The 26,403-nt window shown below is 44.4% G+C and overlaps 1 protein-coding gene and 1 long non-coding RNA gene across 2 annotated transcripts in view; one reads left to right on the top strand and one right to left on the bottom strand.

Moving 5' to 3' along the window:
* LOC142362583 (uncharacterized) overlaps positions 1-13,583 on the bottom strand; it is a 51,659-nt gene extending 38,076 nt beyond the window's left edge. The window contains exons 1-2 of the long non-coding RNA XR_012765175.1: positions 13,205-13,583; positions 12,283-12,687 (exon numbers count right to left, since the gene is read on the bottom strand). This is a non-coding gene — a long non-coding RNA (uncharacterized LOC142362583). The remainder of the gene's footprint in view (positions 1-12,282; positions 12,688-13,204) is intronic.
* A 397-nt stretch (positions 13,584-13,980) lies between these two features.
* On the top strand, positions 13,981-24,273 carry ARRDC4 (arrestin domain containing 4). The gene is made up of 8 exons (XM_075431878.1): positions 13,981-14,366; positions 15,308-15,374; positions 15,662-15,809; positions 17,642-17,744; positions 18,451-18,707; positions 19,280-19,442; positions 21,062-21,216; positions 21,334-24,273. Exons 1-8 carry the CDS (start codon positions 14,024-14,026, stop codon positions 21,388-21,390), a joined length of 1,293 nt encoding a protein of 430 aa, XP_075287993.1. The 5' UTR covers positions 13,981-14,023; the 3' UTR covers positions 21,391-24,273.
* The last annotated feature ends 2,130 nt before the right edge of the window (positions 24,274-26,403 follow it).

The raw sequence follows: 26,403 nt of genomic DNA on the forward strand, positions 1-26,403 counted from the left end.
AAAGGGCCCTTGAAAACATTTTCTTTTAATGATGCATGTAATCTTTTCCTGTTCAGTAAACCTAACACCAAAACGTCATTCTTTTCAGAAATTAAAACATACTTAATTTTAATAGGATTGAGTTTAGGTTTTATATGCTTTGCTTATTTATCATCTGTGTCATTTCTGTTTTCTTGGATAAGCTCGGCGTTCCCTTGTTATCTCTTGAAATACCGCATCAGCCATGAGCTAGTGCCTAGACTGAGCCACGGCAGCTTCTGCTGCTGCCCACTCGTGTGCCACGGGCAACCGGTGGATCACACATGCACACTCCTTACAGCCTCTGTCATCCGAATTCTGAACCGTGACCAGCTGAAGACAGCAGCACAGCCCAAATCCCCCCCATCCGACTCCGGCCCTTGACTGGTGCAATGTATAAAATCCCGGTGCAGTCAGGGGAAGAGGATGGAGGGAGGGAAGGAGGAGGAGAGCAGGGAGCATCCCCTGGCACATCATGCTCTTGGAGAAGCCTCTCTCTCTGTTGTCTATGTAGGGAGCCTAAGGCAGACAGGTACTGCACCAAAGTTGGGGAAGGGAAAGGGATTTGGACATCCTCCAAACAACTTAGTCTTAAAACAACAGATGGAAACAGAGAGATATGAGGGTCCACGAACAGTCAATGAGATTGTGATATGAGTTTGCATAATACACGCCTGGCTCTGCACATCAGTGCATCTCCTCTTTCTAGCTGCTAAGTGACAGCAAAACAAAGCCAAAATTACATCTAATACTTTCCTGAAATTGCTTCATTGCTTTTCCATGTAAACTGCTGCTATAGCTGGCAGAGAGTTTTTATTTGTTTGCTGGTAGGAAAGGAGGACAGCCTATACAATACGAGTAAGAGAAAAGGCAGCTACGAGCAAATCTGTTCAGCTAGGATCCAAAAAGATGTAGAGCTCCACATGTTGATATCGATACGGTAACAACTGGGCTCCTACCAGCATCATGCTGCGATCCAACCTCTGGGGATCCTCTTCTATATCCATTTAACTTTTCCACCTCATTTGCTATCACAAGATGCTCAAATGCTGTTGTCATTTTGTTTCTGTTTTGTATTTACTGATGTTATCAAATATTACACTTCACTGGAGGGTAATTTAGACAGCATTTCATGCCCTCGTCAATACAGAGCTGCTCAAACACTTGCGTGTCAGCCCCAGAGCCGAATAGCAAGTCAAACCAAGGCTCGATGCAAGGCAACGGTAATCTTTCCACTAGGCTTTGAATCAGCCTTTTTAAGAGTATTTCTAATTCACATAAAATCAGGATTTAATAATCCTTTGGCACCGATAAGAGCTTGGTATTGCGATGACACCGAATCCCGCTCAGGGGGTGTTTGTCACCGTGGATGGTCAGGCTTATGGAGCCTTGTGCTGCTTTTCCTGACCCTTGGGAAATGCCCACAGCGATCTCCTGGGATCATGGACTGCGATTTAGACCGACTCATGAGCAGCATCAAATCCCACTGTCAATACTTGCACCTCAAACATGATCACACTTTTTAGCATGTTCTAATTGCACAGAGTTCACAACCTCACTTCAGATCCCTGCCAACATATGTCTCTCACATGCCCACTGCCTTTTTTAGGAGAAAAGGCACATCTAACGAGAGGTCTCAGAGGTCTCTACAGAACAGGCAGCACTGAGAGAGAGCCTGACAACATGGTGCCCCTCATACTGGACCAGAGCAAGGGCCCAGTGTCCCATCTTTGATCGGTCCAGTGCTGCTGGTGAGGTAAATCAGCAGCTTGCTCATTAGATGGCCTCCTGTTTTCTGTCAATCAAAAATTGGGGTCTTCTTCGATCAGGGGTTGCTTCTGGACCACCGTGTTTCAGGGCCAGCAAAGCATCTTTCCTCCACTGATTTTGCTCCTCATTTAACATATTTCTATTGCTGGCTTCTGAGTCTTCCACAGCCTCTCATGGCTTGCCCGACTATTTAAATACGCACTGTGGGAAATCAGCATTTCTTTGCGAGAGGTTTGGGGCTTTTTTGACTCTTGTTGTACCCTGCTAATGCGTCCCTCTCCTACATCTCCCTCACGTAGAAGTGGTGCCATACTACCAATCTTGTTGCCTTTTTGGCTAGCAAGGTAGGAAAAGCCAGGAAAGTGGCCAGGCATCTATATTTTTCACAGATCCAGGATGCCAAGTAGCCAGCGAAAAGGAGTATGCGAGGTGTAGTCTTCTGACCGCATCTCCCCATGAGGGAGCTCCACAGCTGGAATGGATTCTTGGGTTTTAACGCTCATACACCCTCTCCCATACGGCCCAACTATTCAGCCTTTACGAGGGTGAAGTGGATATGAGCCTAAACGTTTTAGATGCAGTGAGTTTGTAGTCATGCCACACATGATTTAGTGAATAACTGATGCAAGGCAAAAAGATGGCAGAGCTCTGTGGTCTAACAGCTGTGCAAACAGGCTAGAGAATTTAAAATTCAGGAAGCTGTATCTCCAGGAAAGCATTTAAAAAAAAAAAAATCCCTAGTGCCACATCTGGTGGCATCAAATTGTCATTATGACATGGTATTTAAGATGATTTAATAGGTTTATTGCCAAGTAAGAACCTTGGAGTTTGCTTAAACTACTGTGCATTAAAAGGATGTAACTCTTTAAATGATATTCTGACAAAGTACTGCCTAAACAGTTCATTATCTTTCAGGGATACACACGCATGTACATCAGCATGTGTGTATACGGAAATAAAGAGATCAATAGACAGAAAGATGAATAGAGCTGCACATGTACACACGCACATATCTAACGATACACTACAGCAGACTCACATGTGTTGCGAGAGCTATCTCTTGGAAAAATTCATTCAGTCCCCTTTCTCCCTCTCTTTTCTACACCTCATACATCCATACAGCAGGCAAGATTTCTGTCCACCTTAATTACTTCTCACTTAGGGCACTGAATCAATGGGTGGTTTTGAAACAAAGGGTTCAGCTACTAAAAACAGCCTGGGAAAGTGCCTGGGAAAGGTTACTGATTATAGACGACTTCTAAGAAAAGGTGTCCAGAAAAAGAAAAGGTGTCTCTCTTTCTTGCTGAATATTTTTAATGTGACTTAGTGTTTCTTTCACCTTTAGTTCCTGGAACAGTTCTCATTTCCTCTGAATGTTCTGACTTCTTATCTCAGTCCCTTTCAGCTTGTTGATTTTAAATTCAATCTGGCTAATTCAAATTCAAGGCACGCTGCTCCTGAAGTCTTTCACCATCTTCTGATTCCACAGAATGGGGCTGTTAATAGTATGGGGTTTTGTCAGCGAGGAACGGTGCAAACTTCCTTTTACACTTATTCCTTTCATATTAGATTGACACGAACGTTGCAAGCCAGTCAGGCAATCCTTGCTCTGGGTGTCTAACTCGGGTGGTTCTCTCTCCGCTGACTGCATACAGAAGGGAGGGTTCCAGCCGAGGGTGCTCTGCTGCGCACCTCGGGTAGATGCTTTAAGCGAACAATGAGAATCACCACCTGCGAAATCGTACAACGGAGCAGATTTGTCCAACCGGACAAATTTCTGAATTACTCCATCAAGTCATCGGGAGCTTTTCCATCATCTATGGCAATTTTCCACCATCAGTGCGTTTGCCTTTTAGCATGCAAATAAACTGTCAAAGCATCGTCTGCCTCTGCTAGTCAACCTCGTGTGCATGTAACGGGAAAGGAACAAAGGCACTTTTTCTCTGATCCAGGCTGTCTTAGCTGTTTAGATACCAGAATCGACCTAGGCAGAGCAGCACGGAGCTTCGCATGTCCCAGGTGCAGTGACGTGCCTACACTGTCCATGAAGAGACCGGCCCTTCTAGGTGAGCCTCTGCTGATGATCTCCCTCCACGCAGGTCCACCAAACAGCTCGGGGCTAGCTCTTACTGGCAGGCCACCCTGTAGCACTTCGCTACCTGTTTACATCTCTGATTTTAATTTCTATGTATCTATAACAAATTATACTTATTTTTCATTTATTTTTTCCCTAGCAAAACCCACCTCTTACAAAGCACGAAGGAAGCTGGACTTTCTTCTGAAAGCAAGTCAGCTTCATTTCAAAAATGAAAGGGGTCTTCAACAGCCAAAGGGTGGTTTTATCTCCCTTTTGTTTTTTCGGTGAGGACTTGATAGTGAATAATTGGAAGAGAGAAAAAAATAACCTCAGGTTGTATATTGCCACTTTCTCTTGCATTGCTGTTAATGCAAACCTTTGATTAGCCTGCTGAAGAGACCACACATTCAATAATTTGAAGCAAAAGGTTAATGGTGTTATTACAACTATTACCCCTTTTAAAATCATTATCCTCTTGTTTTTTATGTCTATATTACCTTCACCTTTCCGTGAACCCACTTTACCAGCTGTTTCCCTCTGTCATAAAGTTTGCTGAACATCATCCTAGGAATAGGATAAATGCCATGTTTTATCAATCAAGCCTAAGGGAATTCTCAGCTTCTCATAACCCAAACTGTAAAGGGAGATTACGACAAAGTTTCTATTTTGATTTTTAAATTGGCCATGAGTGAAATATACAGTTAATGTCAAGGTGCTAAATATTGCAATTACGCCGCCATTTTTCTTGGGAAGTTTTACAGATTAGCAAAGTATGAAAACTGAAGACTTAGAAGAGAAAAATCAATTATAATTAATTTTAAACTGGTTATTTATTAGAAGGACAAATAGTCCCAAGCAAAAATGCACAGAATGACGAAAACAAAGATAAATAAATTGTGCTAAATCGAGGTGATAATCAGCCCCATTTCTTAAGCATCTTCCCAACTCAGGAACCTAAATCCTGCCGACTTTTCAGGAAGCCTTATGCTCCTGTCCCTCATATTGGAAAATTTGACTTAACTTCCTAAAATTTCAGAGTGAGACTGACCCCTAAATCCATGGCAGTGTCTGACACGTATCTGAAAATGCGCCTTTCTCTCCAGAGACACCAAAAGGATCCACATTGCCTAACTTCAGCCACCTCAAGTTGTTGCTCCATCAACATTTGAGCTAAATCTTTGGTTTTTATAAGTTAACTTCCTGGTGCAGTTTATAGTTGGCACCTTCAGTAATCCATATCTATGTTTTTCAGATCCTGTGGACACCAGTAGTCAGTGTCTTCATCAGTTACATACTGAGCCCCAGACCTAACATTGGGCCTAGAAGAACTAGTCTACATAGAAGAAATTTTCAGTGAACTTGAGTAAAAAAATTAAGTGTGGAGGAAATTAAAGGCCTTAAACCAATAAAATTTTATAAGTGCTCAGACTTCATTATTCCAAATAAAAATATCACACTCTTCCTGGAATTTGAAAAGAATCTGTTAATGATAATGCCTCTATATGAAAATACATTCTTTGCAGAATGGCAACAGTGCAGCATTTACTGAGCTTTTAGTAAAATAAATGAAGTGCTCTGTGATTGCTTCCTTTGAACATGAAAAAATACAGGTAGTGCATACTAATGTTTTCCAACAATAGCATCTATCAGGGAAAAGCTGTGATCTGTACAGATATTTAAGCAGAACAAAACGTAGGCTCTGCCTATGCCATTTTTATAATCATGGATGCACAGGAGAAGTTAATGTCTGTATAACTTAGAGCATTGGTGGCAGCAGAAGTGAGACGTTTTCTTTTTCTCTTTTTTAAATTCTGAACATTTTCCTACCAACTTCTGAGTGGTAATTCAGGAAGAAAAAAGGGGAAAATGTGCCCCATGAAAGATGCAATAAGAAGCAAATTCCCACTACAAAAGTCCTATGATTGACGTGGTCTTGTCATTATCATTGAAAATAATCTTCTGGTGTGTTATAATGACAAGAGGATGTGTAATGTTATTCTGATACAAGAAAAGACTGTGTACATTCATTGATCCAAAGAATTCTAATTCACCCCATAGAGGAAGATAAGAATCACAACAGCAGGCAGTTAAAAGTCCATCTAGCCCTGTATCCTGGCTCTGACAATGCCCAATACTTCATATTTCAGAAGAAAGTGTCAAAATAGGAACCTCATTGTGAGCAGTTCTGAAAATGAACAGTATTAATAGTAAGTGTGTTCCTGTCTCCCGTGCTTTTCACGGCTAGCTGACCATTATTGGCTTCCACAATAGTTACCATAGCAAGTGAGCTTTATGCATGCTCTCTTCTTCTTTTACACATATATATTTATGCATATATGCATACATGCGTATATACGCATGTCTGTAACACACAGATACTACATACATATCTAGTAATTGAAATGACAGAAAGTCACAATCTTTTCTTACATTTAAGAATAATTTGTGTACTTTATTTTAAAAGGAAATACAGGCTTAACCAGCCACTGTCAGCCCAGCTTTTTCATCTCTTTTAATCTTATCTTGAACTGGTTACTGAGAAATTTCTCAAGAAATATTTAAATATTTTTAAACGTGGTCAACCCACTAATGGCTTAAAAAAAAAAACACACCTGGGAAAGTTTAAACATAGACTCACAGGTATGAGAAAATGGGCATCAAGATATGAGGCATAAAAGATTCAACTTCTTCAGCTTATGAAAGCAAAGGTTTGTTAGGATGACAATTCTCGATAGCTAGCTAGAAGAATTCAGTACTGTGAATGATTCAACCTCATACAGAGTAGCAAAACAATAACCTATTATTGAGAAACTAATAATTTCTACCTTGAATTAAGACACAATTTCCTTGAAGCGTGATGAATAAAAACCAGAGGCGACGGGAAAGAATAATGGTGTTGCCATGTCCTGGCATCTATAGGTCCAGATTCAGTCTCTTCCTAGGCTGCGTACTCTGATCCTGTGTTTGCAAAAGTCTCTACTTGAATGCACAGGAAGGGGGAGGAAGATGTGACTCAAAATGTCCTGGTCTACCCAGGGCCTACGAAATGATGTGAGAGAGATTCAGATTCACTTCCATAACAGGACACGCTCATAAAAGGTGCGGCTCTACCCTAAGACAATAACGATAATCAGATTTCATGCCTTGCAGCATCAGCTGGTTACCAGTAAATGTAAGAGGATTTTTCCCCCTAGGTTTGTTAGTCAGCTTCCATCGCTGGGGGTGTTCTACCTTCCTCCAAAGCACTGGAGGCAGGAGCTCAATGTCCTCTCTTGTGACACCAAGAATATCCTTGGCTGGCCTGATGATATGCCTTGCTTACAGGTCCAAGGTTATTCTGGTCACCAGATTTTAGGGAAAGGTTGTTAACGAGCTGGGTTGTTTGGGGCTACGCTTGCTTTTCTGTCTTCTTCTGACATCCAGGGTTTTTTTGATGGGACCATGTGGGGAGACCCCACCTGCACACACCTCACCAGTGACGGTGCCCTGCTTTCACTTGCTCCCCGCCTGTGCTAGGTACTGCAATCATATGATGACTGAAAGGCTGGGCCTTTAAGCTTGAGCAAAAGCATGTAAGGAAAACTTTGCAGCTTGTGATACTGGGTTAGCTTGACTAGATGGACTTAACTCTGGGCAGTTACCATGGAACTCCAAACCCTCCCTCAGTCTTAGAGTGAAAGAGGCTCCAAGCCATGAAACAACTTCCACTACTCCAGGTGTAGGAGGTCGAATATCTGAACGCATTTGTGCAACTTCCCTAACATCACTCTTTCTCTTCTAACAATCCCACAATCTGACATCAAGCATAGGTACCTCACAACACACGCATCTTTTTAAGGGCAGAACAAGGCTGTGTCTATATCGCAAATTGTGCTGAAATAGCAGTAAAAGCCAATTAACACTGTTCTAAGTTAAAGCACACATTCCCATCAGCAGAGCTCGACTGCCATCCCCGGCTGCTTCCTGCCCTGCCGATCACTCGTGTCATCTCAGGCTGCTGACTCCACTTTCCATCCATTGCAGCTCTTACTCTGCATTCCCTTTTGGCATAAAGCATTCCATTATCTCCATTTGCTGCTGAAGTAAAATCTTTCCTAAGCCTGGGCAACAACAGCAGCCATCAGAAATGGTGTTGTGAAAGAAACACTTCACGTGGAGCACCCCTGCATCTGATAATTGCTGCATTGCTGGACTGCGCTGAGAGCCGCACAGAGCCATGAAGGTGATTGCTTCAACCAGATGCTGACCAGCAAATAGCACACTTGGAACTGTCTTTACAGTGATTCTGGATACACCATCTCTCTTTTCTCAGAGATATGATCCCATGTCATTGTTTGGTGTGAACTGGTAGGGCTGAAGAGTCACCCCAAGGCACACATTATGCCTTACAGGAATGCTCTAATAAAAGATGAGTGCAGATCCAGGCGTGCACTTCCCTTCAGTGTGAGGTTTTCTGGTATGAGATTCGGGTTCATCCCAAGTTCAAACTTCTTCAGCTTAAATTGAAAAAAAGGCACTTTACAAAGCCCTCAAAACCCTCAAATTACAGCCCATACTAGAAACCAGCAAAAGCAGCACACAACTAAGAACCCAAATGAGTTTGTTAATTCCCCTTTCCCTTTCTGGCTATTCATTCCCTTGAGCTGGAACACCAAACCACGATCCACACATGAATAATGCAACTGCTCTTCCAGAGCTGATTCAACAACAGCACTCTGTATCCCCCCTCTGTGACAGATATTTATAGGAATATTTCTGACCACCGTGCTTTGAAGTCAGAGCCACTGAAAGGCAGAGGGGTCCACATTACAATCATAGGAAGCTCTTTCTCCAGAAAAGCACTGCCAGAAGGCCACTCTAATTGTGCAGGTGCCACTAACCCGATAAATCTTTCCACCCTCGGGGGACACCAGGATGAAGGGATGTTCTAACCACATCCACTTCTCTCTACTCATGCTCTTTGCAAAGCCTGTAGTAGCTGTAAACAGCCAAAGCCACCTCCAAGCAGTCCTCTGCTGCCCAACCGAGTGCTGGATTTAGATCACTTGTATCTAAGGGAACTAGCCATAACAGATCCTGCCATCTGATTCACTGTATAAATATTTAATCAAACAACAGGTCACTCAAGTGTTTTCTTTACCAGTACATGAAACATGATGGTCCATCACATGCTGAGACGCAATGCCAGTGCGTTGGGCTAGGAACTGGTAGGGGGACCCTTGTCCTATGGGCAGGCTTGCTGCTGCCACCTCCCGAGATCGTTCACCTGGAGGGGAGGGGGTCGGTCCCAGCACTGCACTGGCACTAGAAGTGGAAAGGAACCCCAGAACCTTTTCCTCTATCCCAGCCTCTCAACCCGGGGAGGAGACGCACCTCTCCCACCCCTCAGAAGCTAAGTACAGGGTAGGAGGCAGCCATATGAACCAAGTACTCTGTGCATGAGCCTCAACAGTTTGGTCCTCAGTCACCAACCTAACACCACCTACTCTGCCCCTACTCTGCCCCAGACTTCCTACACTGTCAGTCCTACTGTCATTTGTGATTTTCCATTTCCAGACTTAACCATGTATTAAGACTGGTCCTGTGGCCTTGAAGACAATTGCGCTTTGTCTGACAGGCTGCATGAACAAACACCTGCCAAGATAAAATGTGCACCTGGAGATTCCTGGGCCAGTATCTCAGCGTTTGCTTTTCTCAATGTACCATGTACAGCATCATTCTTAAAAATACGCTCACCGGTGTTTCACACCTTGGCAGTGGTGACATATGCAACTAGCTGGGCACTGTGTTTGCAGCAGCTTTTAGGAAAGCATCTCCTATCCTTAAATGTCACTTAATTGTCTAAGAAAAATTTGGCTGACCTTTCAATTACTGGTAATAGAATAAAAGCAATAAGAGACCGTACGTGACAGCAAGTGTCACCAATACCCACTCGTTGCCTTCTTGTGCTGATTGGGAGCCCCAGGGAGAACTCACACTCCACTCCAGGGCTGCATTTTTGGCACAGCGCTTACAAAGGACCTTGCTGGTAAAAGGCCAGGAACTCGGCAAAGAAAGGAATCGCCTCCCATCCCTGACTGTCCTAACTCCATGAACAAACCCAGAAAGGGGATTTTTTAATATCTGGGAAAAAGGCCCTATATTCTGAGGGTTTTTGTGGAACTTCAGAGCCTGTAATATCTGCTTTCAGGGGTAAACTCATTGTTCTTTTCCAACTGCTTTCTAACATCTGTCAGACCCACCAAGATAGGTGAAACTACTGGCAGATAAAGAACGAGGTATACAGGCAACCCCTACCACGCAGAAAGAAGGTCAGTGTGGGGTGTGCACACTGTGCACTGCCTCTGGGAGGCCTTCACTCAAGCAGAGCCTGCCTCGTGGCTCCTCCGCAGAACTCAACTGCAGCGCAGGCACTTGGGTTTTGTCTGTCGTGTTTGGCACTGGATAAGAAAGACACTTGGACGGATGTTATAGTACAGCAATCTCAAGTAAGAAATTCACAGTTTGTAAATTAACTGTTAGCAGCTCTCACAAACACTTCTCAAAGTCCTCCTCCAGTAGCAGAAATAGCTGTTCACTCTCTAAACTGTCAGGCTATCAACTACGATCAGAACGACTTTGTTGGCAAACTCCTAGTGCTGGTGCCCGACTCGTTACGAAGAGCGCTGTCTCAGTTCCCTTTGAGCAGGAAGAGGACAGCAAACACTCATCAAGTTTTTCACTTCCTTCCCAGTCGCTGTTTGGATCCCTGAAAAACAGAGACCTACTTGGCAGAGGTCGCTGTTGCTAAGACCACTCCTTATCTTGCATCTTCCACAAAAATGGTTAATCATATATCAGTGTCCTTCCCTGTGCAGAAGCTTGGAATCTATATGATACTTTCAAAAACTCTTCTGGCAGGTTCAAGCCCTGAGAGCCTATTTTCAATATGTGCACTGAAATGAGTCAAAAAATAAGTACTACATGTAGAAGCGTACACTGTCGGATCCATCTAAATTCAGTGATCTGACCCCAGCAATCATCTCCAAATTAACCAGTAGAGCTAGGAGATTACCAGCTGCTGCAGGAAGATACTGTCCTAGTCCCTTCACCTTTGAGGGAAGTCTGTGATTGCTGCCAGAGCTGTTCACAGCTTTGCGGATACTCTCAAACAAGACCTTTCTGTGTATTCTTTACTCTTACAGGCTAACTTGTGCATTAACTAATTTTTTCAGGCAGCTCTTTCTTACATAGTCCTGAATAAAGTGCCAAAATAAGTGAAACAAAAATATAATCAAGCATTTTAATATATCTCTTGCTCTTTCACACATACACCCGCACACACACATCCAGTCACACACATACACCCACACTGTCTGAGTGTTCAACTTCTGTTGCTTCCTTCTGGCTTATCAGAGACTAAAATAGTGGTGAGGTGGTTTCCACCATCCGTGCTACAACTTCACTGTGTTGGTCACTTAAAAATGCCTCATGCACCAGAAAGTTCTCTCAAGATGGGTGGATGAGAAAACCAATTGCTCCATAGCAATTTCAACAAGTTCTGGTCTTGGAATCCAGATGAAAAGATTTATATTAATGGGCAAACAAACACATGGAGCAAGTATCCTCTGACTGTGACAGACCGTTCCTATTAATTGTGTCCTCTATGGGCTAATTGTTCCAGTTATTCAAGCCTCTTCACTCTCACTAATTCTGTATAATGTTTTGTTTCATATGCAATTGTCTGTGTTTATTCATTTCCCTATCTAGCTCATTTGCACTTGCAAAGAATAAACGGGAGGCAACGTTCAAATGGTCGCGTAATATCCATAAAAGAATTAATTACTTCTATACAGGATCTAATTCATACAAGAAAAAAAGGGAGGTGTGGGATTTCGGGCTTTTTTCCTCTTTCAAAATCCGTTGCAAGAAATTGCATACACACATTGTACCTAAGCAAATCTAGCAAATGAGCAAATATTCAGTACGCACATCCAAGCATATTCTGTTGGCTGGCTACAATACTAACCTGATACTTGGTAATGTAAAAATATGGATAGAAGGAAGAGATATATGCAAAACTAGACATTCAAGCTGTACTAGATTCATTCAACTAAAAATAGCAAAGACAGCATGATTTTATACACCAGAACTCCCAACTATAATGCAGCATTTGCAGTTTCTATAAAACCTATTTCAAAAATCACAAAGGGGATGAGAATATCCAAAAATTCTTTGAATAAACAACAACCACAGCATTATTTTCTTTAGTTACATAATTCTTCATCACGAGCTGGGGAACCTGTGGCCAAGGGTCCAAATGAAGCCTATGAATTGCCCCCGTCTGTAACCACATTACTTTTTCCCACATTATTGTTATTGATTAACACAGGGGTATGCATTAACCTGTAGCCAGCAAAGGTGTTCAAAAGGCCTACCTCACTCTCAGCAAGGACAAGTTCTTCATCACAGAAGCAACTCTAAATCCGAGCCCATGGTTCACGGGACAGGGTATCACATAGGTATGCCAGGGATTCTGAAGAAGCCTGATGTTATCTCGTCAGTTATTTAAAAGCCAAGGCTTTGAGTCTGGGAGACATTTTTTGCTAATTTCAGTAATTAACTGAGTCAGTTGGGAAACACCAGGCTGGTGTTCTCCAGCTCTCCAGAGTGATGAAGGAATGCAGGAAGATGCAGCTCTCAGAAGCTTCAAGCAGGCAGATGACTCGGACCGGGAAATGACTCCTTCGTTACCAATGGAAATGCTGGCAGATCACTCATCGTACACACCTTCAGGAAGATGCACGACTGCCAACTCGGGCAATCATCCAATTTGACACTTCCTAGAACAAAATTAATTTTTAGTATCTGTCCAGTATATGCAATGCGTTTCATTTTGTAACGCGCATTGGGCTGGCTGTTGGTTGGATCGGGGGCACAGAGCTGCCGCAGCCTCACCTCAGTCGCGTGCTGGATCTGGCCGTGTAGTCACCTATCAACACAAGACACATTTCCCACTCTTCCTATAGGTTCTGTGGGTTCTCCTAAGCTCACACTTCTAAAAATTGGAAATTACAGCAAACCTTGCATTTATGCTAGCGGATGAGTCTCCAAAGCGTTACCTACAGATCATTTGCATGCAAAGGTTTATGCTACACTGCTCAGGCATGACTGCACGCAGCTCTGCGCATCCCTTTACCTATCCAGTTACATAGCAAGGGTTGTAGAAACCAAGCTCTTGAACCAGGGTGCTCTGTGGTTTACAAAGTGTGGAAAAACTCAGCACTGGTGCGGACAGCGAGGCCTGCAGGCAATCCAGGCCGGCTCGTTCGCAGCCTGACCCCTTCACCTCCCGCTCACCTGCAGGGCCAGGAGAGGGGTTCACACCGGGGGCGCAGACTTCCTCAGGTAACCCCCGGGTAAATCGGGGGGGGGATGGCGGTACCGCATCATTTTGCCCCATTTTAACGTTCTCAGCCCGTCCAGCTGTTGGTGGGGAGAGGCTGAGACCGAGCACAAGGCGACGCAGCGCTCCCTCCCTCGGCCGCCATGACAGGGACCGAGGCTCAGTGAGGCCTCAAGGCCTCCCCACAGCGCGGGGCCCACCACCCCGCTGTGGCAGTGACCCAGCCGAGTGACGGGACCGCGGGGCAGGGGCCGGGGAGCAGGGCCGGGATGGGGGTCGGGGCCGGGTCCCCCCGAGGCCCCGCGGCCCACGCTCCCCTCAGGAGCGTGAGAGACGCCGCGCGCCGCCTCACCCCGCCTCACCCCACCCCGCCCCACCCCGCCCCCGCGGCCCTCGCCCCGCCCTTTGGCTGCCTGTTTATCCACAGGCTGTGCACGTGGAGGCCGCGCCGCTCCATTGGCCCTCTCGCCCGGTAGCTGCGGCCGCCCTGCCAATCGCGGCGCTGTCCACGCGCCGCCGTCCGCATCCGATTGGCTCCGCCGCCGCGATCACGCAGCGTGACGCACTCCGAGCGTGCTCCCGCCGCGGAACCAATGAGGAGGGGGAGACCCGGGGGCAGCCCGCAGCGAATAGTAGGGCGAGGAGCAGAGGGGTGGCCAATGAGGAGCGGGCCGGGGCGGGACTTTCCGCTGAGGGCGCTGGCGGACACGGGCGGGTTTTAAAGGAACCGTCGACAGCGGCTGCAGGCTTCCCCCCCCCGGAGCCGGGGAGCGATGGCGGCGGCCGGGCCGGGCCTGGGCCCCGGGGCCGGCGGGGCGGTGAAGACGCTGGCCCTGGTGCTGGAGGACGAGGCCCGGCGCGGCGGCGGCGGTTACTGCAGCGGGGACACGGTGTCCGGCCAGGTGCTGCTGGAGCTGGCGGGCCCGCTGCCCCTCCGCGGGCTGCGCCTGGAGGCCGCCGGCCGGGCCCGCGTCGCCTGGAACGAGAGCTCGGGCGCTGTCCCCGGGGCGAGGACCTGGGGGGTGGCGGTGAGGGCGCCGGGGCCCGGGCCGCGGCGGGAGGCGGAGGTTCGCTACCTGGACGTCCGACAGAGCCTCCTGCGCGACCCGCCCGAAGGTGAGGGGCGGCCGGCACCGGGCGGGGGGAGGCTCCCGGGCGCCACCGCGGGGGTGGGAGCGGCGGGCCTGGCGCCTCCTTCGCGGGGGGCGGTGGCAGGGCCGGGCTCCGGGTTCCCCCCCCCCCCCCCCCGCCCCTGCTGCTCCCTGGGGTGGCGGCGGGGCTCCCCGGCGCGGGGGGAGGCTGAGGGGAGAAGCCCCGGGGGGAGCTCCTCGGCGCTTCCAGCCGGCGCTGGCTGCCTGCCGAGGCCCCTCCGTCGGGCTCGGTGGGGCTGCGGGCGGAGGATGGCCGGAGCGGTCGGCAGCCCTTGGTCGGGGCGGGGGTAGCGGGGGAAGGGCTTTGCCGCACGACGGTGGGGCTGCGGGGGTGGGGGGGGTGGATGCTCGGGCACTGCGGCAGGGTGGAAAATCAAAGGGAGGTGGCATTTGGGTCTGCAGGGGTGGAACGCTCCTCAGGTTTGTCTGGAGGAGAAGTAAACTTAAGCCTTTAAAAACTGTTTAACAGTAGGCCCTCTATGAATGCGTTAAGATTACGTATTTTAATAGTATTTCATAACGCTGACCTTAAATTGCAGCTTTTTTAGCACAAAAGTTAAGCCTGATTGTTAACTGAAAAAGTAGATGAATTGCCATCCTGCTGCAAAGGAAAAGAAACTTACTTTATGCTTCCCAGAAGCCATTTTGGATTAGAAATTGGCCCGAGTCCTGAGCTGAAGCTCAAGGTCTCTCCATGTTTCCTTGATTTTTTTTTTTCCCTCATTGAAATCACATCACAGCGTAAATAAAGCATGGGCTCCAATCCAGAACCCACTGGGATCAATAAAAACTTGTCCCAGCCCCTTGCATCTGGGTGGCTTTATACATAAATAATTCATAAAAGTGCCTTCTTTGTTCTTCTATTTACAGAATAACAAAAACATACTATTAATTTTTATCCTACAGGTGAGGAAAGCTTAATTCTTCTAGATGGAAGACACGAATTTCCGTTCAGCTTTCAACTCCCTCAAGAGTAAGTTGAATAATCCAACCTAAAGGGATTGTGCTGGACGCTGCTTGTTGTGGAACGTTAACTTAATGTAGTTTGACTGGTGTGGGTTTTTAATATCAAACCGATAGATCAGCTTTGCACGTCTGTCTTAATCAGCCACCTCACAGACGTGCCTTGTTTGCTTCAGTTTCCCTCAGGCCCTAAAAGTGCAAGCTGTAAATCGGTGAACATTTGTGGACGCAGGAAGTGTTCATGTTCGGAACTGAGTTACAAACTTAGCGTAATGCTTTTATAACTGCTTGTTTCAGACCTCTGGTGACCTCTTTCGCTGGGAAGTATGGCAGTATTCAGTACTATGTGAAAGCAGTTCTGGAGAGGCCTGCGGCACCTGACCAAAGCGTACAGACAGAGCTTCAGGTCATTAGCCATATCGACGTCAGCTCGCCAGCTTTATTGGTAAGACGGTCCTCCACTCCTCCTCCCTCCTTTAAAGCCAGCTGCGAAAATATAATTTCCAAGAAGCATTCACATCCAGCCATAACCATTCCCATGTTATTCTGGAGTGTCATTTTCTGACTTCTGAAAGCATATAAGCTCCCTAAGCTTTTCTCTATAAATAGATGATCTTAGGTTGTGTGAATAGCAAAGAAGAGTGGCTTTTTTTAATACCATTGATTACATCCCTGCTGGCAGAGATGCTCTTGCCAAAAAGTTAGGCAGGCTTCAGATGCATAAATAAGGCTTAATAATAATATTGCAGAAGCATAAAGGAGTTACTCTTACCAGAGCAACTACATTCACAGGGCTGCAGTGTCCTAAACTCCCCAATAATAGTAGGTTGAGGAGCAGTAATTACAGAAGAGTATTAATCATGCCCAGCCTGTCATTTATGCTCTGGCCATTATGTTACGTATCCTTCCATTTTGCATGTCGTTTTCTAACATTAAGTGCGTGCATGCAGCTGCTTCGGATATCTTTTCAGTTATTTCCTTCTGACAGATTTAGCCACATTAAAGCATTGAGTTTCTAATAATCGCTAGAAATACTGTAGAGTAATAAGAAAGATCAGGCATTAAGTAATGAGAAAATAGGCAAGATGGAAGCTAATGAGCTGGGCTCTTTTATCTCAACCCATATTATGAAAATAATATAAAATTATACCTTGCACTTTCGTGATAGCAACTGGATCTAAATGGTTATTCATTTAAATGTGAATGAGTAATTTCTGTTTTATTTAAAATGCTAGGATAATTTTAACATTTCGTCATGATGTGAACGTAGCTAAGAGATGTTTTGAGCAGGGTTTTTTCCTCTTTATATGCTTATGTTTTCATTTTTCTCGCTAGGCAGAACTTAAAGAAGTATTTTGGCGGTGGCATCTGTAAGCAGAATATAGCCTTTATATTCAGCAGCTTGTGCTAGGAGTGTGGCGACAGCCTATCCAGATACTGCAAGGACAGAGTAGACGACAGGGTATTGCACAGGAGAGGGCTGTGGGGCACACGAAGTAGGCAGTGCCTGTCTTCATAGATGCCAAGGCTGCCACCAAAAAAGTGCAAAGCAACACAGATTTTAGACATCGTAATTGTATTGACTGGGCGCTAGTGCCCAGTAAATCATTTTAAAGAGCTTGGACCCTGGCTTGGACACTTGGTATGTGCACTTTTATGTTTTAAGTTTATTCTAAAGAAAAATTTACAGACAGTGTAAGTGTCATCTAGTGTGACAGTCCTCCATGAGTAATTAAAATGGTTTTTGTCATGAGCATAAATTTTTGGGGGGTTGAGTGGCTTGCAAGTTACGAAGATGCATCGCCTTAGCCCAGTGTGCATACATCTGTCCCTTCTTATGAAGGATACAAAGGTAAAAACAGTTACCTGCTTAGCTGCTAGCTGCTTGCAGATGAAATTAATTCTGCATTCTTCTGCACTGAGGAACATGGGTATAAATACTGCAGTAGTCCATTAGACCTTTAACAAGCCTCTCCTATAAAATTTGCTCAATCCATCTTTTTGAAGGCAGATTATGTTCAAATGCACGCTGGTCTCCGTGTTACCTAGTGGACAGATTGTAAATGCAGACTGGCATTTTAAAACAGTCATATGTTCAGCTGGCCAAACCTTGGTTCCATTTTACGGGGTGGCAAAACTCCAGCTGCATTGAGCAGTGCAGTGGTTCGAATCAAGTGGATTTTAGAGCTAGATTACAATGAGTGATATGCATAACATTAAACTGCAAGTGACTGATAACTTTATGCCATAAAATGAAAAATACTCTATATTTTATAGACACCTGTTCTAAGAAGTCAGGAGAAGATGGTTGGCTGTTGGTTTTTCACCTCTGGGCCAGTGTCTCTCAGTGCCAAAATTGAGAGGAAGGGATACTGTAATGGTAAGAGTAGTTATCTTCAAAACATGAATATTAAACATCTAATAGGGTTTTTTTTTCATCTCTGTGAAGCCAGTGCCTTGTAATTGAAAGAATAGTTCCATTCAGTAGGTAGTAAATTGAGATCTCTATGAACTTGGTTTAACAAAACTCATCTTGCCTTGCCCCTCGCTCCCCCTTTGGGAATATAAATTGAAAGGAAGTCCTTTTAGTAATCTTATGGAAAAGTCGTGTACGTTTGAGTGTAAAGAATAACAAAACACTTTTATTTGGAATAAAATGCTTAATTGGGGATGTAATGAGGTTTTTATGTCCTGCTTGTGTAGGTTTACATTTCTGTAGGAATGAGCTTTAGCAGCTTCATTGTCATCTTGATAACATTAGATACATTGAGGAAATAAAACATTCTGGAATTCGGTTAGTACTATATAAAAGGAAGATTGGTGCACAATTTGCAAATAAAGCTTTTATAGCTTGTTCATATTACGGTTAATGTTTCAAAATGAATCATTGTTTATACATAGAATGTTGTAGGTGGTTATAATTCTGCTTGGATACCACTCTGCAGAAAGAAACCTAGCTTGAGGAAACTAACAAGTATTGTTCTCATAACATTGCAGATGATGTACGTGCTGCATAACATGCTTTGATACTCCCAGAGGAAAGTTGGTAAATACAAGTTATTCATTGAACTTTTTCTGTCTTTAAGGGGAAGCCATACCAATCTATGCAGAAATTGAGAACTGCTCTTCTCGTTTGATTGTTCCAAAAGCTGCCATTTTCCAAACACAAACTTACCTGGCCAGTGGGAAGACAAAAACTTTCCGTCAGATGGTTGCCAATGTCCGAGGAAACCATATTGCCTCTGGGAGTACAGATACCTGGAATGGGAAAACTCTAAAAATCCCACCTGTATCCCCCTCTATACTTGACTGCTGTATTATTAGAGTAGAATATTCATTAGCTGTAAGTATGGACTTTTACTACAAGTGTACATACTCTTGAATACTACATTGAGTTAGGAACAGAATAATTTTGTCTCCTGAGCAGCTATTAGATTTTGAATTTAGGAACAACAAATACAAACACCATATACCATATAGGTGAGAGACTGAAGATCATGAGGAGATCCTGAAATGGAAAGATAGGAATAATGGGGAAAATGGAAAAATGTTTCTGGGGAAGAAGCAGCTTAGTTATAGACCTGCAGAGGTTATCGGGGGAAAGTAGTTCAAGCTGAATGGGTTCTTCCAGCCATTCTTTTCAGAAATGGGAAGACAGAACTGAAAATCAAGTGCATAATTATTTTTGTCAACCTGTTGTGTATTTTTTTTATGTCATCTAGAGACAAGGTACAGAAAGAAGAAAGTTGCTGGGAAATAAGGAAAGTTGCCAGACTATTAGCTAAACATACATGGGCTGAGAAAACTCTTAATTTTTAGACAGTCTGCAGTACAGGGAGTAGGGTAGCTTCTAGGAGCAGCAATTCAATGGGGTCTCATGATGTTTTTTTCTTTTATTTGGGGGTTGTCACATAGGTGTATATCCATATTCCTGGTGCTAAGAAATTGATGATTGAAATGCCTCTGGTGATTGGCACTATTCCATGTATTGGATTTTCAAGCAGAAACTCCAGCATTACCAGCCAGTTCAGTATGGATATGAGTTGGCTGGCATTGACCATGCCAGAACACCCCGAAGGTAACCCATATTGAACTCTTTACAATACAGCACAGTACTGTCTACGACAGAAGGAGAGTAGGGCCAGTCTAAGGGCACTGCTAGGGCTGTAGGCCATTAAAGCATGACTCAGGAGGAGCGAGGCACATAAATCTAAGTCAAGATCCAAAAGGACTGGTGAGGATACCCTAACTCCAGCCTGCTTTAAGTCTCTCTTTACTCCTGTCTGACTGCTGGATGAGCGGTCAGTGAAGTGGATAGAGAACTGGCTGAATGGCAGAACTCAGAGGGTTGTCATCAGCGGCTCCGAGTCTAGTTGGAGGCTGGTAACAAGTGGTGTCCCCCAGGGGTCAGTACTGGGCCCAGTCTTGTTTAACTTCTTCATCAATGACCCGGATGAAGAGTTAGAATGTACCCTCAGCAAGTTTGCTGATGACACCAAACTGGGAGGTGTGGTAGACACACCGGAAGGCTGTGCTGCCATTCAGCGTGACCTGGATAGGCTGGAAAGCTGGGCAGAGAGGAACCTGATGAGGTTCAACAAAGGCAAATGCAGGGTCCTGCACCTGGGGAGGAACAACCCCAGGCACCAGTACAGGCTTGGGACGGACCTGCTGGAGTGCAGCTCTGCGGAGAGGGACCTGGGTGTCCTGGTGGACGACAGGTTGACCATGAGCCAGCAGTGTGCCCTGGCTGCCAAGAAAGCAAATGGAATCCTGGGGTGCATCAAGAAGAGTGTGGCCAGCAGGATGAGGGAGGTTCTCCTTCTCCTCTACACTGCCCTGGTGAGGCCCCATCTGGAGTACTGTGTCCAGTTCTGGGCTCCCCAGTTCAAGAAAGATGAAGAGCTACTGGAGAGAGTCCAGCGGAGGGCTACAAGGATGATGAGGGGACTGGAACATCTCCCCTATGAGGAGAGGCTGAGGGAGCTGGGCTTGTTCAGCCTGAAGAAGAGAAGGCTGAGAGGGGACCTAATAAATGCTTATAAATATCTGAAGGGTGGGTGTCAGGAGGATGGGGCCAAGCTCTTTTCAGTGGTGCCCAGTGACAGGACAAGGGGCAATGGGCACAAAATGAGGCACAGGAAGTTCCATCTGAACATGAGGAAGAACTTCTTCCCTCTGAGGGTGACGGAGCCCTGGAACAGGCTGCCCAGGGAGGTTGTGGAGTCTCCTTCTCTGGAGATATTCAAGACCCGCCTGGACAAGGTCCTGTGCAGCCTGCTGTAGGTGACCCTGCTTTGGCAGGGGGGTTGGACTAGATGACCCACAGAGGTCCCTTCCAACCCCTACTATTCTGTGATTCTGTGAATCTTGAAATAACTGACTTCTAATAGTGGGAATTCTACTTTGGAGGTAGATGTCTTAAAGCTAATCATTACTGAATGTATCTTGATAGAACACAGGTTTGTTGCTGGAGTAGCCCTAAAAGCATCTATAGTGTTCCTGCTGAATCACCTAAGCTTACTAAAAATGTAATTCTAGTTAAAGTATTTATGAGTATAGTGCACTTTATACAATGTGACAATAGTACAACGTTTAATTAATACAGTCTGCGTGGTCTTGGATGCTGTAATACATATGTTGTCTTGCTGTAAGTGAATAGTTTGAAATTTGACACTAGCATCTCTTGTGTTTCAGCACCACCAAATTATGCTGATGTAGTGTCTGAGGAAGAGTTCTCCAGACATGTTCCTGCTTATTCACCACCAATTGACTGCGAAGAACAATTATGTTGTCCTGTCTTTGCTTATATACAAGAGTTCCGGTTTCAGCCTCCACCTCTTTATTCAGAGGTAAGAAAATAAACAGCAGGTGCTGTTTTTATTGTCAGATGGCAAAAAAAAGAAAAACCCCACATACAAAAATGCAAGAATTATAGGCAGTAATTGTTGCCTTTCTTCTCTCTGTAGATTGATCCACATCCAACTGATGTAGAAGAAGTTCAGCCTGTTTCATTCATGCTCTGAAGAGAGTTTGTGATGAGCATCATTGTGATGAATGTCTTAAATCTTTCTGCTGCTTAAGCTGATCGTGCAGCTAAAAAGGAAACTTTTCTTTTTCAACACTTAAGTTTGTGTACAAGAAAGGCAAAGGAAAATGGAGAGGGAGGTATGAGCACGTTTGGTGATGGAAGAGAATCTGCTGGATTAGTCTGCACAGAGGTTACTGTGGGAGCAGCTATGCTTGGGATACTTGAAGTACCCGAAAACACCGAAGGCTTTCTAACAAGTGGATATACTACATAAAGTACGAAGAGGAGATGTAAGGATCTTCAGAAGAGAAAAGAATTTATATTTTGTTTGGAACACTCTGGAAGAATTTACGTGATGATGTTGACAACTTCTGTAGTAGAACCTGTGTAGTAGAACAGAATGTGGGGTGAGAAAACATTTCCAAAATATTCCAGTCTTCAAGGGGCTTCAGTTTGGCACTGTTGGCATCCAAGAAAGGAACACTACTAAAATGTGAAGTCTTCACTCGAGCTTAATTTTGTATTTGGTGAGAACCTGTCCTTCTAACAACTGCCACGTGGTACTATTGCATCAATTGTGCTGATTCTAAAGACATCGTGGATGACAGAATAGCTATTATGCAATATCACGAAGGCAACCATTTACTGAATTAGACGCAAGTATGTAAAAAGAAAACTGAACTTTGATAGGAGCTTATGCACTATGCTTTCTTTCAAGGGATTTCTTAAGGGAATTACTCTGTCCTCTTCTACTGTGAGTTCTTTTTCTGCATCTTAAGCCTATGGATAGCATGATGGGGGAAGCATGGCAAGGAAGAATCCTTTTGCCAACAGCAGGTATACCTAGCAAAATGGACAATACTTATTTATTCAGAAGCCTTTATAAGCCTACCTCTGTTTTGGATATTTTACTTACGGTCAGATTTGAGACCAAAAAAAGTCCTGTTAAAGCTCCAGTATACTTCAAGGTTCTAAAAGGGACCCTAAATGGTTTCTGTGGTTAGTGAATGAGATGGGAGGCATAGGGAGAGGTGTAAATATACCCAGAATAGACATAGCTTATAACTGAAGTGAAAGCAGACGTCAGGGGAACAAAATCCTCTGGTAATTGCACAAAGCTTTTCATTACTCCTGCATTTTTGTCTAGAGATCTATTGTCCGGGGCTGCACTGGTCACTTGCTATCCATACTATTTTTTTGTTAGTGTGTTTCCTTGTGTTTTTTTTTTGCTGTTTAATTTTGTTTTGGTGCAATATTTTAACATTTTCTTTCTCAGGTCATTTAGAACAGTGAGAGTTTGTTGCTGCTAAGAGTGAAGGCACAGCATTTTACTTGGCCCTTCTGCTGCCTTCATTTCAAGTAGAATGTTTGCTTCCTGTCAGGTATCAATTGGAATAAGTAAGCCACCATCAACGGGTCACTTAAAGGAGCAGAAACACAGCATTCTCAGTATATGCACGTTTACAGTCGGGTCTTAAAACTACAGCAGATTTTGGACTGCTAGAACTACTCCATATGTCTTAGAGAAGGGTTTTGGGTTAAAGCCCGGTGCATCACGTGGTAAAACATTGTACCTTCAGATAACTGCAAGACTAGTAATTGAGTTTCCTTCATTTCATCAATAACTGCGGTTTAAAACAGTTTAAATGGTTTTTTATGAAATCTGTCTACATTTAAGAAGCAGGAATTTTTCTGCAGGCACACACGGATATATATTTTTAGTCATCTTTTAGTATGACTTCCTTACATTGTCCAATTTCAAGCACTTCACCTCAAGTCACTTTTACATCAGTGTAAAAGACCTACTGATTGAGATTCACCCTTCCAAACTGCAATTATTTTTTTCATTTGCAACTTCTTAAGTATTGTCTTATGTAGCAAATACAGCTTTAACCAAAATTTGAGCGTATGTTTCAGTCAGGACATGCTAAAAAGTCTCCAGATGTAGCTCTCCTGCCTTTTTATTTAAGTGATGGCGTGCCCATACAATCAATGGAGGATTTTCATTCACATCACCTGAAAAGGGAACAAGTATATTTTCCTTAAATGGATACCATTATAGTTACTTGAAAAGTAATGTGGCTGCGTGTTAACTTGCATGTTAATAATTCAAAATATTAGCTTAAAGAACATTAGGTGCTTTTTTGGACTGTAATATCTGGTAGGTGATGTGTGCTACCTGGTATAAACATGGTCAAGCAAACAAGAGCATGAAGGGTAAAGATGTGCTTTTTTTTTTTCCTAAAATATTTGAGTTGTTTTTTATTTGCAGATAAACTGTGGCCTTAAATTGTTTGCTGCAGAAAAGACAAACAACTAGAATGTGTTTCTTAGGAAGCACACATGGCCCTTCAAAGGAGGGGTGAAAACAAGATTAAATTCTGCTCTCTGACACTTGGCTTAGTGCAGAAGCTGATCCTTAAAAATAATTACTGTTTGCACAATAATAAGTTCAATATGCAGGGGCTTTGTTTTGATAACTGTGAAACAGTTTAAAAGAGACAAAATAAAAAAAAAAGAAACCAACCATGCTGTTTAACATACAGGAACATGATTGTATTTTGTACTAATAAATGAGCCCCATGGGTTCTTTGTTAATAAAAGTGTCAACTCTGCGTGGTGCTGTTTGTCTCTGTTTCGGTGTCTCCAAACCAGCTCTCTGGTTCAGTTCCCTGAACTATCCATAACCAAGGATTGGAACAAATTTATTAAAAGGGGCCTGCTCCCACCTATAGTTGTTATGTAGTATACAGGACTTAATCGTGGGTATCTTACCCGTGGTGACTGAAGTGGGGGGATGTGTGCTTTAATTGGATTTCTCATCTCATGTATTAATCTCGCAGGATATTTTATTGTGTTTCCTTTACACAAGATTATCTTTAATGTGCAGTTCATTGATCTAAATACATCAGAACAACCTTACAACCATAGTACAGAATGACTAAAGCAGAGTAGCTCCTACCACTGGGTAACAGATGACAAATTGCATTGAACTGTGTCTACCACATAGCTCACCTAAGCCATAAATGAGGTGATGAAGTCTCTGCCAGGGTCCTGCCTCCCAAAGATTCGAGGAACAACAACTTCATATCTTCTTCCCATTTCTACTTTTGAGGCAAGACAGCAAACCTCTCCCTGGAAAAGGCAGACGAAGATGCTGGTCAGAACATGTTCAAGCACTGGAGCTTGCAGAAGGGGTCATGACTCACGGAAAGGAAAATGCAAAACCTCAAATTCTGGTCTTAGATTTCTAAAAGATCTCTTACTAAATTTCCTAAAATATCCTATTGCGAAGTTCACTGCAGCAATTCCACTTGATTCACTGTTAAGTTTTACAGGGGACTATTTCTGTTGACAAACTGTAAATGTCTGTTAAAATGTTTAGTGTTTAAACAGGGAGTAAATGATGTGCTCTGCCATGCAGGGGTAGGGCAGTCTTGTGTTTGCAGCTCTGATCCTTCTGCTGTTTGCACTGAAACACATCAGCTCCTGGGGCATGTTCCAAACTATCGAAATAGCATGGTCTGTTACTTCACCACCCAATGGGAACAGCAGAAGGGAACACCTAACGCATTTTGTAAAATCTCTACTATATATAACATAAAGAAGTGTTCGGAGAGCACAGTTTGCAGACAAAGTTGTTTTGAAGACAATCAATTGCTCTGCTCCCCCCCCAGTAAATCCCACAGCAGAAATATCTACTTTCTGCTTACATTCTGCTGATTTTCAGTACTCTTCTTTGGGTGGCGAATGAGCACAGGGACACAGAAACCGGCTTTCAGACTGCTGCATTTTCTAAAGCTGATTATATAATATGTTAACATCAATACGGGTGGTGCAGGCCACTGCACAAAGCAGATTCTCTAAAGAACTGATCAGGCCTGTGGTGAGCCCGGTCAGTCACTTGTAATATTAAAACTTTCTATCTAGTGTAGCAGGGTGACAGTCTTGTTCCAAATTATGTGGTGGTCATAATTTCTGAATGATTACTATGAAATGATAATACACAAAAGCTGTACTAGCACATCACCGCACTGTTGGCATTTTAGGACAACTGACTAATAACCATAAGCCAAAAAACCATAAAGCACAGTTTTATATGGAATGCAAAATGGCAACTCAGGTGGGACTTCGCTAGCATTATGCCAGCAACATGCTGTGGGCCGCCTTCGTTACACAGGACAGACTCGATCTGATTAAGTACAACTGTATTACTGATAAATCTCTGAGCACCCGTCCCTTCAAAAGAAAAGAGGAAATCCTTCTTAGTTTTGGCTTACATTCAGCCATCTGGCTGCCTGCAGGGTGAGGAGAACACGAAACGCAAGGTGAAGGTAGGAGCAAGTGCTGGCGCTTGACAGACACCTACAGCTAGATTGCCTCAAGTGACAGGAACAATGCAGAGCAGCCCGAAACATGTTTATACGAATGCACGCGATATTTGCTGTGTCAGCTGACACAGGGTTTCGCATGATTATTTGTGGTCTGAAATAACAAGTGACTGTGGTCAGATCAAGGATACCTAAGCAAGTACCACATCAGGCCCATTTGCACTTAGCACTCAGCAACTGTGACGGCCGAACAAAAAGCATCACCCAAGCGTCAGACCCGCCCTTCTGCTTTGCTTCTAGCTCCACTCGCTGTCCCAGACCTCTATGGACGCCTTTACCCTGCTCGCCCCTCCCAGCAAAACTGTTCGCTGATACTTCGCGTGTAGCAGAAGACTCAGCTGAAGTCTCTGTAGGCTCACACAGATGGGGAGGCAGCCTAAAGACGCTTCTAGTCTCATTAAATAGAAGAACAGACGTAAAAATGGCAGGCAGTCATCGGAGTGGGGGGTGTGGGACGGAAGCTGAATGAGAGGGGAAACACAGCGGGTGTGGAAAGGAGAAGCGATGGGTGTCGGGCTGAGGACACAGACCCAGCAGCAGGCACTCCTCTGCCAGGGGGTTTAACCTCAACCCCAAAACCAACCGCTCACCCCCGGCTCCTGGAGTTGTGCTGGCAG

Source organism: Opisthocomus hoazin, chromosome 10 (genome assembly GCF_030867145.1).
Source record: "Opisthocomus hoazin isolate bOpiHoa1 chromosome 10, bOpiHoa1.hap1, whole genome shotgun sequence".
Taxonomy (NCBI): domain Eukaryota; kingdom Metazoa; phylum Chordata; class Aves; order Opisthocomiformes; family Opisthocomidae; genus Opisthocomus; species Opisthocomus hoazin.

What these genes read in the sequence shown, in the direction of transcription:
- ARRDC4 (XM_075431878.1), top strand. Translation starts at nt 14,024, where the DNA reads ATGGCGGCGGCCGGGCCGGGCCTGGGCCCCGGGGCCGGCGGGGCGGTG. An exon ending in CCTGCGCGACCCGCCCGAAG is followed by an intron (nt 14,367 to 15,307) that starts GTGAGGGGCGGC and finishes TTTATCCTACAG; the next exon opens with GTGAGGAAAGCTTAATTCTT. An exon ending in GAGTAGAATATTCATTAGCT is followed by an intron (nt 18,708 to 19,279) that starts GTAAGTATGGAC and finishes GTTGTCACATAG; the next exon opens with GTGTATATCCATATTCCTGG.